Consider the following 15,448-nt stretch of genomic DNA (forward strand, 5'->3'; position numbering starts at 1 on the left):
GAAAAAATAGTTTCCACAAAATATTAAGCAGCACAACTGTTTTCAACATTGATAATAAATAGAACTGGAGTAATGATGCTGAAAATTCAGCTTTGCCAACACTGAAATGAATTTCACTTCTTTTAAATTGTTTAAATATTTTCAATTGTTATAGAATTTTACAGTAATACTGTTTTTACTGTATTTTGATCAAATAAATGCAGCCTTGGTGAGAACAATAGACTTCTTTCGAAATATTTAACAAAAAGGAACAACCCCAGACTTTTGATGTTAAAGTATTATGTTTATTAACTAACTAACAGATTTGTGTCATGGAAATGTATGTGGTTTCTGGTGTATATGTGAGAATCTCAGTTATTGCAATTAACTGAACCTTTTTGATTTGGGAGTGTGAATTTTGTGTTTGTGTTTGTGTGAGTGCGCTTGCAAGCAGCTTTTTTTTTTTTTTTTTGCACTGGTGCATCCTGTGTAAAACCTGTGTTGACTGCACTAACATGATACGGCTCGCCTCTAACCCAACTCCCACACACATCCTCACTGTCTCTCTCTCTTTACTCTCATAGCATGTACAAATCTTTCCACTCATCCCCACATCCTCCCTCCATTTCCTGCTTTAATCTGGTTTTGATGGAACAGCCGTTATGCTGTCATTAGCTGCTGAGAGGAGAACTGGGCCTAATATCAGTCATTTCAGCCTCAGCACAAGCCTCACAGGGCTCATGTTCACATCAAGACTGTGCTGTTTCCTCTGCTGATGCCACATACTCAGCATTTATTCGGCTAATCTTGACCATGTGTGCTTGTTTATTTCCATTAGTATCGTTTCTGATAAGTAAGGCTTCTACAGGTAGTGTGCAAACCTAATAAATCAGGAAATAACACACACTTTAGTCAATGCGAATGTACAGTGTAGTTTGCACAGGAGTGTCTTTTTTTAAGCAATAGCAGTCACATGATCCTTCAGAAATCATTCTAATATTCTGATTTGCTGGTCACAAACATTTATTATTATTATTATGTTGAAAACAGCTGAGTATAATTTTTTTCAGGTTTCTTTAATGAATGGAAATTTAAGAACAGCATTTATCTGAAATATATATATATATAATGTCTTTATTATCACTTTTGATCAATTTAAACATCCTTGCTAAATAAAAGTATTATAGTATTTCTATAACCAATTCAGCTTGGAATCACAGGAATAAATTCAATTTTAAAATACTGTAAATTCAAATAGAAAGCAGTTATTTTAAATAGGGATGCACGATATGAAAAATTTAACCGATACCGATAACCCATAATTAAGTCCTTCTCATTGCCGATACCGATACCGATAAGTTCATATTTTTATATTATAATTTTCATATAATCTGCAGTTTGTGCACCCAGGAGAATACAAAATCTAAAATTCACTGATTAAACTGATATTTTAGTAGCTCTGGCCTAACTATAGCAAACATCAGTCCTGACTCTTCAAATGTTTTTTATTTTTTGTGTAAGGCACCACAATACTTTGTAACAGAAATGGTTTATCTGCAATTAACAACTCATTAACAACAGATTTATATTAAAATATTTCATGCATAAAGAAATGCATCTATTCAACGTTTTTAGTGCAGGAGGATGAGAAAGTTATATAGTCTTTAAGCAGTGTTGGGAGTAAGGCGTTACAAAAGTAATGCATTACAGTTACGCATTACTTTTTGCTGTAACGCAGTAGTGTAAGGCATTACTAATCAATTTTCAGTAATATTTTACTCGGTACATGTTCAGTAACGCTTGCATTACAACACGCTTTTAGCCCCCAATTATTATTATTATTATTTTAAATTTAATTTAAAGTTGGGCTCCTACTTTTTTATGTCCCTAGGGCCGGGCTTCGGGCCAATATTAACGTCATAGTTCAGACGCGGGCCGGGCCTCGGGCCTGTTTTAGGCTTCTCCTTATCTTTATATTTTAGACATCCGTCAATTATTGATGAAAAAAATTGCCGCGCTGGTGGAAACAACATGAGTCAGTGCTGCCGCGACTGTCAAGAGCGACTCGATGGTGTTTAGTGTCCCGCAGCAGCAGCAAGCCGTCAGCACAGCTGAAGAGTTCTGCCTTCAAATACACACAATAAAGAAAAAGCCCCAGCAAAATTAATTACCATGAATGTGTCCGGGGGAAATAGTAAGTATTCACCATCTCCTGGTTAGACGCGCCTTTAGAGAGAAGTGCATCTTCATGGATAAGGATTGTATTAAATAGTTTTTGTTTTTGTTTTAATTTATTTCGTTAAGTAGCAATTTAAAGCTTTCTTTAGATTTATCATGTCTGTGAGGCATGTATTTTGGTTCGTTTTTGTCAGCGAACGACAGTCGTGCATCACAGATCAGATTTCATTTATCACCTGAGGAGAGTGAGCCGAGGTGACTGACGAGTGAGGTGAAAAAGACAAGACGATGGCAGAAGAGTTTCAAAACGAAATGTAAAAGCGCCTGTTTTAAAAATATTTTTGGATTTTGAAAAGCCTGTTGACCTGCCACTTATCTAAGGTGATATTGGAAGGTCTATTTATTTATTTATTTTTTAAACATTGGTTTCTCATTTAGCCTATTTGGTTCCACAGTAGGCTGTTTGCTGATTTTTATTTTATTTAAACTGTGATATTTTTCCCATTATTTTACATGCAGTCCGTGCCTCAAAACTTTCCATCTCACTAATAAACGTTCTACGTTTTATAATTATTTGTTCCTCAGTCTTTACTGATTTTCAGTTTTGTATAGGCCTACCATGCATATTTAAAATTTGTAAGTTATCTGTTATTTTATATTAGGCATATAGCATGGTGCATTTTTATTCGTTTTGTTAATAAAAGTTAGCTATATGTTCTATATTGTATGTTGTAATTGATGCCGAATTGCCGTTAATTTAAAAGTAAAATAAGCACGGTGCTTTTACAAGCTATTTAAGCAAAAGAAAGTGAGAAAACTCAAGCGAACTAAAAACAAACAACTGCTTGATGCCGAATTGCCACTAAATTAAAAGTGAAAATAAAACGCGCACAGAGCTTACAAGCTATTTAAAACCGAAGGAAAGTGAGGAAAAGAGAGAAGACTCAAACGACGTCCACCCCCCTTCCACCGAGGTGATACCGGTAAGGTGTTGACACACGTCGATTAAACAGTGGGAAAATTTCCTCACTGTCACAACCCTACTTGATGCCTTTTTTCCTCCTTTCGGAATCCTTGCTGAACATGCGTTGGAAATAGCAATGGCATTTTCCTTCTCTGCCACCGAGAAAAACTTCCAGACCGGCGAAGACATGTTCGCAAATGATGACGTAATGAGCACAACACATGCTGAGAGTCACTGCAGTTTAAAGCTGCAATTACTTGCACTCAGAAAGAAGATGAATCTCAGATAAATCAGACTGATTGATTGATTTACCAACAAGCATACTTTATCGGATCTAGTTATGGGATTTAATTTGTTTATCGGAGCAATAAAAATGACGTAATTTTCTCTCATATCGGTCGATAATTTATCGGTCCGATAAGTATCGTGCATCCCTAATTTTAAATAGTAAAATATTTCACAATATTACTGCTTTTGCTGTATTTGGATCAAATAAATGCACAAGCCACACACACACACACACACACACAAACACACTTTTTTAGTATTATTTTGTATACTTTTATAATATATATTTTAACAAGAGTTAGATCTGAACTTGACACCATGTTACAGCTTGTGCAATTTGTGTGCGTGTGTGTGGGAAAAATTTAGCTTTGACATTTTGATAATATATTCTTTGATAATATATTTTTTTGTTCCACTGGAAAAAGTCAAACAGTTTTGAGCTTCACTTGAGAGTGGTAAATGAAGACTGAATCTTTAGTTTAAAGAAACGTTTTAGACAAGGGTAAAAAAGACTTTTAGACAAAAACTTTACAAACAAAATTATCATCATCAATTATTTTATTTTATTTTTTGGGGGCAAAATGCACTTTGCTCAATGGGCATGTGAAATATTGTAACATTAATCAGATTATCTATCATGCATATAAACACCAAAATGTTAGACAAAACTAATGTTCCTTTGCTTTGTTGCTAAAACATTTCTTTGATGGTCCTTACAGATAGACTTGGAGCCAGAGGGAAAGGTTTATGTAATTATCGACTTGTCTGGGTCATCCTGCGAAGGTAAGAGAGTCTTGTAAATTTTCTGTGATCACATTACATGTCATTTAAAGACTGCATGAATCATGTCCCTGTGTAACCATTATACTCAATAAAATGCAGACATCTTGTGCTGCCTGACATTAGTACTCAGTTGATGTTTGATATAAAAAGTTTTCATTGGTGACAGACACAAATGCAATGAACACTCAAAGCTAAAAATGCTGTAGTTCTGCTACCATACGGCATTGCTTGAAATGCAGACAGACTTTGGAAGTCTGTGCAGCTGCTCTTTCTGGAAGTCATATGAAGAGCTGCAACTTTCTGATCTTGATGTTGCCTCCAGTGTAGCTGTTAGGGCTGTGTATTGGCAAGAATCTGGCGATACGATACGTATCACGATACAGGGGTTGCGATACGATATATTGCGATACATTGCGATATTGTAAACAAGGCGATATATTGGGATATTTCTTATTTTAGGAATAGGATATATACTTTTTAGGAAAGCTGTCATTAAAAACACACCACCATATGGAAACCTTAGCAATAAATAAAAATAAATAAAAATAGTTTAACCAGAACACACTGCAGAATACTTTGGGATCTGCTTTTGCAATAATCAGTCCCTATAACATTCAACATTTTTGAACCACTTTTTGTGCAATACAAGTAAAGGGGGAAATATTCAAGTGATTGCATGATTCTTTAGTTAAATGTATGTATAAAATGTATTTTATAAAAAGATAAAAATATATATTTATAGACTCTACTTTAAAGTATCAGTTTAAGTTTACAATTGTGACATACAATGTCATAACCTTTGATTTGAACCATAGATCTGAACAAAAAATGACATCTGCTTAATATCAATGAAAAATAAAGTGCTTGCAGGATTCCTAAAGAAAACTAAACAATTGTAAAACAATAAAATAAATACAGATGTTAAAAACATTCTCAGAACTTTTCAACTTGGATTTCACAAGTTTTTCAGTTTGTATTTATGTTCCGCGTGGAATTGCTGAGACCGCGACGCGAGCACCGCCCCAACTGCACAAAACGCCCCCGAATTACGAGAGAAAGCTGCAGCTGCACGGCGACTCTACCACCCGCCGCGCCCCGCGCAAAGGCTCTTCAACACGGGACGCGGCAAGCGGCAGAACCGAGATTGCGCTCGTGCCGCTGTCCCGGGGCAGACATTACCACAAAAGCCCAAGAGAACTGGAACAATTCTTTCATCCTCCATTACTGGCAGCGAACTATATTAACGCTAACATTAGTGGAGTGTCCTGTCACTGTTTAAGTTCAGAGATGAAGACTGATATCTAGCGGTCGGGAAATGAACTCAAAACGAAACAACTGCCATGAATCTTGTATGATTTTATTTTTTATTTTTTTTTAAATATCGATATTCCGTTTTGGAGAATCGATACAGTATCGCCAAACAAAATATCACGATACGTGTATCGATATTTTCTTACTCCCCTAGTAGCTGTGAAAAAAGCCACTGTGGAGCATGATCATTGGACCCTGATCCTGCATGGCCTAATTCCACCCAGATAACCTCCCAGATGTGCCTCTCTCATTGACACTCCCTTCGGCCCAACTCCCATCATACCCCTGCCTTTCCTGGATACACATTAGAGATGGCCCAGTTCAAGAGCTCCTTCATGCGCTCGGCTTCCTTCCTGCTCCTGGAGGCAGAACATATGATCACTTGTCTCTCACGCTGATCTAGATGCTGCATATCAAACATTTCCTTGTCTACACAGACATTGTTTCTACACCCTCAGTGCTGGAATGGCGCAGTTTGCAAAACGGTTAGCCAGGAACAAGAATTGATCATATATTGGGATGGCATATGTTGTGTTTTGGATAGTCATCTAACAAAATGAGAAGCAACCAAACATCGTAGCTAGCTTAGCCTGAGGAGGCTTAATAATAAATCTGGAGAGAGCTATCCGTTAGCACTCCCATTCATGTCAATGGCGGTTTTATGCAAGAGCCACAATATATTATCGAAGTTTACACATTTTCGTCTGCACACCTACGTTAAGCTGAAGTATACTTTGGCCTTTAGCCTACTAGCTTAGCATAACACTAACTGAACAAGTAAAGCTTTTTTGATTAGTTAATATTATAATAATGTGCTACATTTTTGATCAGGCATTGAGGAAGAGGATAGGGTTCTTAGTGAACACAGGAGCTTGTCCAACACGGATGTTGTGACTAGGAAAATGATAGGAAAAAATAACAGTGCAGTGAAAAATCCTGTAAAATGTAATATGGATGTTCCTTGCTCAAATGTTTGTCAGAATACACTGCTTTTTTTCAGTGCCTTTTAATGAAGAGACATAATTTGACTGCATTGGTCAAGTAAAATCAATGCTAACTAGCTAAACCAGCCTGCAACAAACAGAAACTCACTCAAAGCTGGTCTTATAAGAAGGGTGAACTAGCTTTTTACATTTTGGTGGAACTTATTGTTAAGCCCAAAGTATACTTTGAATTTTATGTGTTTGTGTACAGTTTAATGGATTAGAATTGAGAGCTAAATGCAAATGCAACTCTGCATTAGCTGCAACTTTTCAGGAACCGGTCAGAAAGTTAGTGTTGTGTTTATATGTCACACTCTCACTCTGTTTCAGAGATTTTAATTGGACACATTCATTTCACTCTCAATACTGAGAAACAGTCTACGTAACTAATATTTCATTGCATTTAATCGCCGTTTGCATCAGGAAGTGAATACTTAACATTTCCTTTGCATGAAAGTTAGATGACTCATCAAAGAGTGGCAGAGAAGATTAGTTTATCGGCAGCTGCAAAACTGAAGTTCATTCAACTGAGTCTTGTCTGATGTTATAGATATTGATGATAAGCCGCAACAAATATTAAAGAATAGACGCAAAACATTCAGTACATTTTCCCATTGCATCCAAACGTCATGGTTAATAGGCCTTTGAAGTTGTTGTGCATCATCATGAGATTTGCAGATGCCATTCTGCGGTCTGTTTTCCAGTGCAGTTTGCAAGCGTAAATCTGATCTGTGCATGCGTCAGCTCCATATTGGCACTGGTTCTTCTGATCAAATGGGTAGGCAGCTTTGGCTGATTTTGAGCCTGATGGTTTGGATTGTTGGAAATTGAACCCAGGGCATCCGTCATGTTCAGAAGTACTGAAGCGAACAAAAGGTCACACCGTGGGTCCAGTGCCAGGTTCTTTACAGCAGAGGAACCTGGGAGTCTGGCGCACACCTCAGAAGAGGCTGTAGATTTCGCCAATTATTACTACACCTCCAGACTTGTTACACTTTGCATTAAAGGGGTCATGACATGGATTTTTTAATTATTTTAATGTTACTTGAGGTTTACTTATAACGTTAATAAAGTTTTTTTGCACAAAAAAAAAAAAAACACAAAACAAAACAAAAACAAATATGTCGAAAAAATATTATTTTCAACCCTCTGTCTAAAATAACCTGTTTTAAGGGGCGGGTACTTTAAGGCTTGTCAGGAATCGGCTATGATTGGCTAATGTCATTGCATGAGAAATCGTATCAAAGCCCCGCCCCCTCACTATTGCATGTGTGTTTTGACAACATGATCAAAATAAAACAGTAATTTCCAGTAGGGTTGTGACGGTGAAGAAATTTTCCCACCGGTTAATCGACGTGTGACAACACCGGTAATATCGGTATTACCGGGGTGGTGGTGGGGTCGTTTGAGTTTTCCCTCTTTTCCTCGAATTTGCGGCAATTCGGCATCAAACAGTTGTTTGTTTTTAGTTTGTTTGAGTTTTCCCACTTTCCTTTGCTTGTAAAAGCACCGTGCGCATTTTACTTTCACTTGGGGGGAAAATCACACAGTTTAAATAAAATAAAAACTAGCAAATACTGTGGAACCAAATAAATGAGAAACGAATGTTAAAAAAACCTTCCAATATCACTTTAGATAAATGGCAGGTCAACAGGCTTTTCAAAATCCAAAATATTTTTTTAAACAGGCGCATTTACATTTCGTTTTGAAATTCTTCTGACATCGTCTTGTCTGTCTCACCTCACTCTTCTGTCAGTCACCTCGGCTCACTCTCCTCACGTGTTCAATGAAATCTGATCTGTGATGCGCGACTGTCGTTCGCTCGATGTGTTGCATTGAGCAGCCGTGTTCAGTTTTAATTGTAGTGTCTGTTCTCTAACTGAACTAAATGATTTTTATTACTATTAAAATAAAATCTAAATTACGGTGAGGGACGGTGCCGCGGTGGGAAAGTGAAGTAACCGGTGTTGCGGCTTAACACCGGTATCACCGCCAACACCGTCTATCGCAGCAAGCCTAATTTCCAGACAAAGCATTATGAAATAATTTACGTACGGTTTATGAGGTAGCTGCAGTCAGACCTAGTACCGCTTCATCTTTCAACAAATGTTTCTTTGTGAACTCTCCATGACACTGTGCCTTGTTTACAAAACAAAATGCCCCGATCAATCCTTAGACACGATCCGGGATGCCATTAAAAATAAACTAAAATTAAGCATACTTTAGGCTTACGTAGACGTAGGCATCGCCACGTGACCTTGAATGCGAAGTGGGTTTCCTATCGTGGTCGGATCCCACACCACGCCTAGATAAGTGGTTCTCTGTACTGGAGAAAGCACACTTTTCTTGGCGTTCAGTCTCAACCCCAGCTCTTTCAAGTGCGCGAGAATGACATCTCGATGTTGAATCGTCAGCTGCTCCGATTGAGCTAGAATCAACCAATCGTTGATGTAAAAGTGCGGGGTGAGAGTTTCAAGGCCAAAGGGAAGAATCTGATATTAGTAAGCTTTGCCCCCAAAAGCAAACCTCAGGGACTTCCTGAGAGTGGGAAGGATGGAGGCGTGGAAGTGTGCGTCCTTTAGATCGATCATGACAAACCAGTCCTCGGACTTGATCTGAGATACTTACCTGTTTGAGTTTTGAGCATCTTGAACTTCAGTCTGCTGACTGAGCGGTTCAACTGATGCAGATCTAAATTGGGACGCAACCCTCCATCCTTCTTGGGAACTATGAAGTACCGGCTGTAGAACCCGGACTCTCTTTCGTGAGGAGGGACCACCTCGATGGCCTCCTTCCTCAAGAGTGTGTATATTTCCTGTTCCATGACCAGAGCCTGCTCGGGGCCCACCAATGTGGGAATCACCCCGTTGAAAGGCAGCGGCGGAGCGCCAAACTAAATATGATAGCCTTTCTCTACAGTACGCAGGACCCACTGAGACACATTGGCAGTAGTTTCCACGCTGCCAGATGGTCTACTAAGGGAACCAGTCTCTCGAGACTGGCCTCTGATGTACTCAGAGCTGCTAGCTCGGTGCCCTGAAGTGGAGGACCGGCAGGAGACGGCCGAACCAGGAGCTCTAGAGACCCCCACAGGGGTGGCGAGCTTCTCAGCTCCGCTACGTTTCCGGGCGGAAGTGACTGAGAGAAGCGCTCGCTGGAGCCAGCTGCGCCCTGGAACTCTGGCAGGGTTGGCAGACTGATCTCCTGAGGGCACTGAGGAGAGACGGACAACGTGTAATGTGGTGTAATCCGCTCTTCCCCAGAGGGGCCTGCCCTCATAAGTCCTGGGCCATAGCATCAGGACTGCCTCAGTTGAAGCCTCCTATTGAAACAATGGTCCTCAGACCCGCATCATTTCTAGGAAGACCAGGCTGATAGAACCAGAGCCTGCTCAGGCAAGACCCAATGAGACATGCTTGGCATGGGCTCCCACATCGCCAAGTGTCTACTGAGGGAACCAGTCTCTCGAGACTGGCCTCTGGTGTACCTAGAGCTGCTAGCTCGGTGCCCTGAAGCGGAGGACCGACAGGAGACGGCTGAACCAGGAGCTCTAGAGACCCCTGTAGGGGTGGCGAGATTCTCAGCTCCGATACACTTCGGGGCGGAAGTAACTGAGAAAAGCGCTCGCTGGAGCCAGCTGCACCCTGGAACTCTGGCAGGGTTGGCAGACTGGTCTCCCGAGGGCACTGGGGGGAGATGGACACCGTATAATGAGGTGTAACCCGCTCTTCCCCAGAGGGGCCTGACCTCGTAAGCCCTGGGCCACGCTCGTCAGGGCTTCTTGGCCGAGGACCTCTTAGACTAAAGTACGGTCCGCAGATCCGGCTTTTTCCTAGAGGTCCCTGGCCCAGAGTGTTTGCCACCTCGGCCCCGCCGTGGGGGTGCGCGAGTAGCAACGCTCTGTTTTGTGCCTCTCTGTATGAGGAGCTGGTGTATGAGGAGCTGGCACACGGCGAGGCCTGCTCCTGCCCAGCAGCCCCCAGAGCTAGAGATCGGCGAGGGAGGAACCGCTGGAATGCCGCCGCTTGTATACGGGCCTCCTGGTACCTGTCGACGACAGAATTGATGGCGTCGCCTAACAGGCCAGAAGGAGCAAGCGGGGTGTCTCCTTCATGTCAAATAGGGTAAAGCATAGAGGCCAGCAATTCTACGGAGCTCAGAAATAGCAGATTTGAGCTTCTATCCCTCATCTAGCTCTTTAAGCAGGTACGTCGGTTTGGTACGCCTGTAACACCGCCATGGTGTGCAGACACGCACCAGCCTGACCTGCAGCCGCGTACCCCTTGCCCACCAACGCTGAAGTTGTGCGCAGCGTCTTGGTGGGCGAGGTCGGAGCCTTCAGAGACGACGCTGCGCCAGGGGACAGATAGCTCACGAGCGTCTGTTCCACCTGGGGCATTGCTTCTGATATGAATGAGAATGACGTAATGCACTCATCGCCTCGGCAAACGCGCGCTGCAACAGTGAGCTCTCACTCAAAGGGGGAAGAACCGTACCGCTGGCTTCCAGCTAGATTTGGGGAATGCAGGGGGAGATAGAGCGAACCCGTCTCCAACCCATCTGCCAGATCCATGTTGCGATCCCCGCGATCTCACTCTTCACAAGCACAATTAGCCCCATTACTTAGAGCTGACGGCGCGAATATAATAATGTCGTCATTCATAATATGCTTGTGCAAACACTGCAGCTTTACAAAGCTCATCGACGTCCTTCACGTCCACCTCCTCGGAGGAAGACAGGCGGAGCGTTGAGCCTTTTCTCTGGGGGGAAGAACCCCGGGGCGGGCTTCCGATCCCAGAGAGCGGGCGCTGGATCTGACGGGAAAGGAAGAAGATAGGGCTCACCCGTTTGCTGAATGACAAAAAGCTGATGCCGGTTCCACGGCACGTGCTTTTATGATTCCTGGTCGATTACGTCACCCGCCCGTGATGTCTCGCCCTTCCATTGGACAGATTACACATGTATTCAGAGCGCGGTCATGCTGAAGACGTTCCCCTAGCGTTTTCAATGCAGCTCGAGTTCCTGGAAGGGAACTAACTTGAAAGCTGAAGCTTGCGATTATGGTAAGGGGCGTTACATTTCTGACACATGCTTGTGGTGTTCGTCCAATCACAATGCACTGGGTGAGTTGGCCAATCAGAGCAGACGGTGCTTGTTGGAAGGAGGGGCTTTGTAGAAAAATTACACGTTGAGAGAGGCGGGGCATAGAGGAGCTAAAATATTGCACAGTATTTGAAAAATAATGTGTTTTTTGAACATCAAAGCATGTCAACATATTCTGTTTCACCAAATACACAAAATAATGATCTTTAAAATAGCATCATATGACCCCTTGGAGCTTTCACCAGAGCTCCAAGACTACTAGTGCCTCTCCCTCACAAAACTTAACATCTAGCACAGTCTTATCATTGGTAGACTATAGATTATTTCAGTTCAAGCATTTGAGTCAAATGCAATTCATGTAATATGTCAAACCTTTAACCTGAGGGTAAAAAAATCAACCTGTGGCAACAGTTTAAGCATAGTTGACAGCAAAATTCTGGATGAAAACTGCTAGCTTGGCAAGCCTGATGGTAACAAAACTGTTTGTTACCAACATTCTTGTTATCAACATACTGAATATCTTTTTTGTGTGTTAGTCAGCAAAGTTTAAAACTATTGTTTTGCTGTAATGATTGTATCTTACATGAGTAGCTACAAATGTGATAAGGCCATATGCCTCCCTGACCACTGCTCAAAACCACCGGAAGTGCTTTGAGTGAACATCCTGCACCCTGTTATCTGTATTTAATGTCATTTTTGTTCTAATCCTCAAACACAAAGTTTACATTCTCGTACATGAGCTGTCATGCACTATTCTTGCTCTGGACATCAACAATGCCTTGAATTATACTATGCATCTCGTTGAGAAGCAATCAGACATAATTTTTGCCTGGTGGACCATAATGAAGGAACCCTAGCCATATCTAAAGACTTAAATATCATAGAGACTTGGAGATGAATAGTTTTTAATTGGGCCAATAGGTAACCACCTAGTCCTAGAACATTCATAACACCCTAATCACCCGTAATACCATAGAAACCACACACAAATGTGTTATCCACTGTTCAGAATAGCTTATCTACCTAATAACAATGCTCTGGTAGCCATTCAAAACGTTCTATCCATAAAGGGATAGTTCACCCAAAAATGAAAAATTGTCATTAATTACTCACCCTCATGTCGTTCCAAACCTGCAAGACCTTCGATCATCTTCGGAACACAAATTAAGATATTTTTCATAGAGCTTTCTGACCATGCATAGACAGCAAAACTGAAATGTTCCCAGGCCCAGAAAGGTAGAAAGGAAATGCATTCCTCTGCTGCGCATGCAAGTACTACATCAGAACTCCGGCTCCTGCATCAGCAGCATCACATGCATGTGACGTGATTCTCTTGTGAACCCGTGTCAAGGACTGACATGGACGGAACAGAAGAAATTGTTGAATAAAGTCGTTATTTTTGTTTTCTTTGTGCTTAAGAAACATTCTCGTAGCTTCATAATATTAAGGTTGAATCACTGATGTCACATTGACTATTTTATCAATGTCCTTAGTACCTTTCTGGACCTTGAACGTGATAGTTACATTGCTGTCTATGCAGGGTCAGAAAGCTCTAGGATTTTATCAAAAATATCTTAATTTGTGTTCCAAAGATGAACGAAGGTTTTATGGGTTTGGAACGTCATGAGAGTGAGTAATTAATGACAGAATTTTCATTTTTGGGTGAACTAACCCTTTAAAATTAAAGGTTTCAAAAGGGGGTTTTCATAAGCAATGCCACGGAAGAACCCGTTTGGGTTTTTACCGATATCTACCAAGGAAAGTTGATGTTAAAGATTTTTTATGGATAAATAACCTTTATTTTTGTGGCATAGTAGGGATGGAACACTCATATTTTCTTCAGAAGAAGTAAAAATTAAACTTATGCATTGACACATAATTAAACCGTTTTTGGATTAAACAATTCTTATTTTCTTATCCAACACAGGCTGTCTTTAACTTTAATTGTGAGTAATGCCTCTTTGGTTCTGATCTTTGTGTGACTCTCTAAGGGTCTTTATTTGTGTTAATAAATTATTTGATGAAGCCTTTATTTAGTCAGATGCCAGTTGAAGAAATTACTTTATTAATCTGCCTTTTTTAGAAAACTTTTAGGACAGCTGGAATGTGTGTTGAACAACTGTGTGGAGTGTTTGTGGATGTTTTTGTCAAGCAAAGCAACTGTGAACATGTAAAACCCTTCTCTTGGTACATTCTTTTTTTGTTGTTTTGGTTGTGGCTTGTCAACGTCTGAAAGTATATATGCATATCGACACGTTGGTGCTGTGGTTTTAAGTTTTTAGGTCATAGCCCCAAAATGGCTTGCACGTCTGTTCTAATAGGATCACAGACAGTGAAAAAACACTGAATGCAAAGAATAAAATGCAGCTAACCCTACAACCATGCAGGGTTTGGAAAACAATATAAGTAGATATACGCTACCAATACACTACTTTTATTCAGCAAGGGCGTGTTAAATTAAAAGTGACAGTATTTCTGTTAAAAAAATGCTGTTATTTTGATCTTTATATTCATCAAATAATCCTCAACAAAAATGTATCACGGTTTCCACAAAAATATGAAGCAGCTCAGCTGTTTTCATCATAGAAAGTAATAATAAATGTTTTCCTGAGCATCAAATGAGCATATTAGAATGATTTCTGAAGGATCATGCCACACTGAAGACTGGAGTACGAAGGAGACAAAATTTTACCCATATTTTGTTGCTGACGTCATATGAATGTGTCCAGTCAAATGCTATAGTATTTATCTGCAAATGTATTTGTCAATTGGTATAAAGCTACACTGTAAAAAAATATGTAAAAATAGGGCACAATGTACTTTATTACAGTATATGTACTTTATTACTTTAATATACAGTATATTGCCATTTTTAAGAGCACTTTTGTTTTTGTGTGTATGATAAAGCTGTTGCTAATATATTTTGTGGCCACTTGATGTGCAGTGTAAAATCTGGGTCCTGAAGCACCACTAGTTAAAATGTTCAGTGTTGGCACTCGACTAACAGTTGTTCTTTGAACTGCTGGCCTGGAGTCACCCAAGCACAACCACTGAGACTCGGCAGCTGATAAATCAATAACGACAGGAGGCAAAACCGTGAACAAAACCTAGTGTTCAGGCTAATCCCTAATGTTGTAGAAGATTTTGAAGATCACAGAGCTCTGGACCGGACACACACACACATGCGGATCTATCTATCTATCTATCTATCTATCTATCTATCTATCTATCTATCTATCTATCTATCTATCTATCTATCTATCTATCTATCTATCTATCTATCTATCTATCTATCTATCTATCTATCTATGAGTTAAAATGGGTACAAATTGGGTTTGTTTATGATAAATACATAAACCTGGATATTGTGTATTTTAAATCACATTCAGTATATTAAAGAAATCACTCCTGGTTCTTTACTGTTTCATTTAGGTATGACTGACAAAATTGCATCACTAAATTTATTAGATTTAATTTTAATTAGGTTAAAACTGTGCAATCCAAATGGATGGAAATGGGAAGTGTGTGTGTGTGTGTGTGTGTGTGTGTGTGTTTAAAACCTTGCAATAAAGTCCCATTCATTAATGTAAATTAATGTATTAACTAACATTAATGAACAATTAATTAACAAGAAGCAATACATTCGATACAGTACTTAACAGTCTCTGTTAATATTAAAGAACAGCTATTTATTGCTAGTTTATTATCTCAAATCCATTAAATAATATAATGAAATGTTTTAGCAAATGTCGATGTAGTAATATTAACTAAGATTATTTAAATGCTTTAGAAGTTTTTTTCATTGTTAGTTCATGTTAACTAATGCAGTTAACTAACGTTAACAAATGGAATCTTATTG

The 15,448-nt window shown here is 40.0% G+C and overlaps 1 protein-coding gene across 1 annotated transcript in view; it reads left to right on the forward strand.

Annotated features, from left to right (window-relative positions):
- Positions 1 to 15,448, forward strand: part of LOC306884033 (protein kinase C epsilon type) — a 114,160-nt gene that overhangs the window by 24,244 nt on the left and 74,468 nt on the right. Inside the window, exon 2 of the mRNA XM_079439649.1 lies at positions 4,129 to 4,192. Within this exon, the coding sequence (XP_079295775.1) occupies positions 4,129 to 4,192 (64 nt within the window). The remainder of the gene's footprint in view (positions 1 to 4,128; positions 4,193 to 15,448) is intronic.

Source organism: Barbus barbus (assembly GCF_936440315.1).
Source record: "Barbus barbus genome assembly, chromosome: 18".
In the NCBI taxonomy this organism is placed as follows: Eukaryota; Metazoa; Chordata; class Actinopteri; order Cypriniformes; family Cyprinidae; genus Barbus; species Barbus barbus.